The sequence below is a fragment of the Sinocyclocheilus grahami genome, unplaced genomic scaffold, assembly GCF_001515645.1.
Source record: "Sinocyclocheilus grahami isolate Dianchi unplaced genomic scaffold, SAMN03320097.WGS_v1.1 scaffold687.1, whole genome shotgun sequence".
Classification (NCBI taxonomy): domain Eukaryota; kingdom Metazoa; phylum Chordata; class Actinopteri; order Cypriniformes; family Cyprinidae; genus Sinocyclocheilus; species Sinocyclocheilus grahami.
Genome location: NW_015505866.1, coordinates 10,297 through 14,500, shown reverse-complemented (window position 1 = coordinate 14,500; position 4,204 = coordinate 10,297). Strand labels below are relative to the sequence as shown.

General features: G+C 39.0%; 1 protein-coding gene across 2 annotated transcripts in view; it reads right to left on the bottom strand.

The window, feature by feature from the left end:
* The window catches only part of LOC107559473 (uncharacterized), a 9,997-nt gene extending 6,191 nt beyond the window's left edge, over positions 1–3,806 (bottom strand). The window contains exons 1-9 of one of the 2 annotated variants that reach the window (XM_016243309.1): positions 3,738–3,806; positions 3,379–3,501; positions 3,138–3,283; positions 2,834–3,005; positions 1,224–2,740; positions 611–758; positions 390–518; positions 183–295; positions 57–110 (exon numbers count right to left, since the gene is read on the bottom strand). In XM_016243309.1, coding sequence (XP_016098795.1) covers positions 57–110; positions 183–295; positions 390–518; positions 611–758; positions 1,224–2,740; positions 2,834–3,005; positions 3,138–3,283; positions 3,379–3,490 — 2,391 coding nt within the window. In that variant the 5' untranslated portion in view covers positions 3,491–3,501; positions 3,738–3,806. The remainder of the gene's footprint in view (positions 1–56; positions 111–182; positions 296–389; positions 519–610; positions 759–1,223; positions 2,741–2,833; positions 3,006–3,137; positions 3,284–3,378; positions 3,502–3,737) is intronic. The other variant, XM_016243310.1, reaches the window with a different exon arrangement.
* Between the last annotated feature and the right edge of the window lie 398 nt (positions 3,807–4,204).

Here is a 4,204-nt window from a genome sequence, read left to right as displayed (position 1 = left end):
TTAAAATAAATATATATATATATATATATATATATATATATATATATAAAAGTTACCTGGTATTCTGTTTTCTCATTGTTTTGTGTAGATGATGCATTTTCTTTTCTTTTCTGGCAGAGAAAGCAAAATGTTCAATAAAGATATCCAGAACTAAACTTCAAACAAATGAGACAGGCATTTACCACATAATTCCATGTGACATCATTGGCATCACAGTTGTAATCGTCATCATCATCAGTGATTTCATCATCATCCTCATCATCATCTAGGATCACAGACACATATGGATGATCCCCTAGCAAAAAGAAGGGCAAAGTAAGTTTTACTCAATGTTGCAGAAATGTAAAAGAAAATACAACTAGCTGGTATGTCTGAACAGGGTCTGAAACCTTCTGTGTTATTTTGGCTTTCTGTGTCTGAATCAGAAGAGATTGGCACAATATCATCCACTTCCATTGGTGCAATGTCCTCCACGTATATTGGTGCCATGTCATCCATTTCCGTTAAGTCAATGATATCTGAAATGCAAAAGAATTTGTGATGCAAAGTAAGTACAGATCGGCTCCTCAATATATATTGAACCTTATGGAGTACAAGCATGTCTCATTACCGGACATAACGCTCCCTTGAGTCTCTGGGCTAAGATGTGATGGAGCACTTTTATATGAACTGCTGTCTGTAACATCGTCCTCAGCCATGTCCTTCTCCTCAAAGTCCTCCATTTTCCTCTCCTTGAGATAGTCAGTTTGTTGAAACATCTAAGATACAGACAACCACACACACACACACAACACAAACCAAACTTTCAGATATTTGCTCTAGACCAGGGGTGCCTAAACTCGGTCCTGGAGGGCCGGTGTCCTACAGAGTTTAGCTCCAACTTGCCTCAACACACCTGCCTTTAAGTTTCTAGTATGCCTAGTAAGAGCTTGATTAGCTGGTTCAGGTGTATTTAACTGGGGTTGGAGCTAAACTCTTCAGGACACCGGCCCTCCAGGACCGAGTTTGGACACCCCTGCTCTAGACGGTTGACAGTGCATTGCCATGGACGAAAGTTGCTCTGAATGTTCTCGACACTTTAAACATCGTCAGAGGTCCCTTAATCCAAACGAAATACATTTTCATAACCACTGTCACATTAAAAGGGAGAAATTATATCTTATCACACAGATATCTGATAAATTATATTTTGGTTTCTCAAGCTCTTCAAACACCAGACTCACCTGTTCGAAAATGATCTCTTTTTTCAACGTTCTGGGCAAAGCCAACAAGCTAATGATTAATTTCCCAAAACTAGATGTCCTTCCCATTATCCTCAGCTCCGTCTTCCAGTACTGCTCCATTGACTGGTCGGCTAGTTGTGTGTCACCCCCATCAATGAACTGGTACTCCAAAAACTCATCTGTGAGTAAGCTGACATTCTCAGGGCCTAAGCAAACTCCAAAACAGACACCTAAATCTTGGACTATTTTGCCAGTCACCTCAAGCTTTTTTCCTGGACTCAACACTAATGACAAGTTTCTCAGAATAGAATCTGAGAAGGGTAAACGTTCAATAACATTAACAGTTACAGTCGTGTAGAAGGAGATGATGGAACTGTGGAATGTCTCCAAGTAGTCTGTCAACTCTTCAGAGCGTTGCAGGAGAAAATCAGCAGCCTGTTTGCCGACTTCAACCTCTCCTCTAGGTAAATGTCCCACTGTGTCCTGTATAAGCGAGGTCTTGCCTCTTCTAAGAAAAAACTCTGCTGCTTTAGGTCTGAGGAAACTCGTTGTGTAGAATCTCACTAATTGAGAAGCATCTTGAAGCAGCTGTGTAATGCTGACACCTCGGTCAATATTCTCCTGAAAATCGCAAAGCGGTTGCAAAGCGTGGCAAAGAAAGAGGATGTTGAGTCTTATTTTGAGATCACCAAGAAGACGACAGATTGATTTTTCATCTGTATCCAGAGATCCAAAGTATTTCTCAAGGTCTGACCAAGCTAAAGTCATTTTCTGGATGATTCTCCAGAAGAGAGAGCATTGGGACGTCAGGATATTTCTTAAGTTCGAACAATCAACATCTTCAAGCAAAGTTTGTAGAGCACCTGGGAAAGTTGTAAAGTGTTTGTAGATCTCTGTGATGAGATTCAGAATCAGGCCAGAAAACTCCATATTCTCGACACCACTGTGAAACACCTCTCCTGCCATATCTGAAAGTCCACATAAAGACACAATCTCAGGTTTCAGCAACTTTAGACCTGAGAGAAGACCTTCATGATCTGGGAAATTTGAATAAAATATTGCCATGTTTATTAGAGGTATTCTGAACTTCTTCAGCATCTCCACTATGCAGGTACAGATGGCATCAGCAGTCTCTTCCTCTGGATGAAGAACATCAAGCAGTCTGAATTTGTTTTCCCCAGTAACTTTGTCAAAAAAGCCCAACAGCAGCACACTGGCCTTGTTCTCATCCTCAAGCTCAACTCCATGGTATAAATAAAGGCAGTATGGGGTCTGACTACAGAAGGCTGTAATGTCTTCCCGACATTTCTGGCCTAATACTAGACTGTCCTTGCTACTGGCAAAGTTTGATCCAGCATCAGGTGAGGTAGATGAGCTATACTTTCTGATGAAACACATTGTGGCCGGACTCCGGAAGAAAGACTCATGTGATCCCCTCTTAACATTTAGCATTTTCTGGTTTAGATACTTTGTTTGCACAGGACTGTAGAGTCTTGAAGATTGTTCTTCCTTCTTAGCTATCAATAAAAAGAAAGGAAGAAGTCATAAAACAATGGCATACAGGTCACAATATCAACAATAAAAAAAAACTAAAAAAAGTGAACACCTACAGATTTTAAACTCTCTGCTTGATTTCAATGATACAACTTCCTGTTCAACAAAACCCTCCTGAGGGTTATACTTCTGCTTTGCAGCATTGTGATCATAAAGATCTTTGAACCATGTAAGCAAATCTAATGTTTTCAGGATGTCTCCATTCACCAACAATTTCAGCTCCAGTTCCTATAAAAAAGAGAGAGAAAATGCATTGTTGACAATAATACATGTTGATCATTGCATAGCCATACAATTAAAAACATTTTATATGATGCGTTTTTTTGCCAGCATAATCTGAATTTTTATTTAATTGCTCACTTTCTTGATTTGTGCCTTGCTGAAAGCTTCCCGTAGAAGACCGTAATTATCCAAGATGTCTGCATTCTCTTTTGCTGTGAACTTCACTTTATTTATGTCGATAGATCCAGGGTGAATGATGTCCATCAACTGACAAAAAGCAGCACCTAGAAAAAAAACACCATAAAAGTGTTACTGAAAAATATCTAACATTCAACGCTTTCCAATTAAAATGTTTCAATTAACCTGCAAACAAGAATACCTGAACAGGTGTGCTCCAGCTGGCTGAAAGTGGCTTGCAGTATATGGTTGAGCCAGTCCAGCAGCTCACTGAGATTGCGTTTCTCATCTCCAATCTTCACATTCACCACCATTTTTCCATAACCTGTGGAGTTATTGTAATATATTAGTCTGAAAACGTTGATAATTGTTCACAAATAAATACCCTAACAATGATACACACATAAAGACAATATTAAGTACGTAATAACTCCTTCATTTTTGAGTCCACAAAGTAACAAGTAAAGTCTTTAAATTAACAGCAGACCACTATATGCGCTAAATGTGGGTTTGTTCATTCAAACAATCAAAAAAATCCGTTTGAAAGGAGGAATCACAGACCAAACAGATATTTTCTTCTTGACAGAAAATGCTCCCAGATGAAGACGACTTATTACGCGTAAAATTAAATCTTATTTAGATTATATACTGGAACGTATATCCGCGTATGCGTATGCGCATGCGCACCCTTCCATTTGCCGCGAAAACTTAAAGGGAGGAAACAGCTGTAGGAGCCAATGAAGCGCGAGCGGCCTCCCAGCAGCCATTCCTCCACACTGCACGAGAAACAAAGAGGCAAACATGTTACCGTCCGTTGATAAAATGTTCTGCTAAAATGTATTCAACATGTTATACGTTCGCACAATGCGTTAAGGAAATTAGAGACTACTTTTTGCGTGTAATCTTAATTAATATATATTTCTTAGACTAGATATATCGTGTTTTCCTTGTGTAATTTGTTCAAAAGAAATTGTGTTTATTACATGAGGCACACACTTTAGCAAAAACTCAATTATATCGTGTATTAA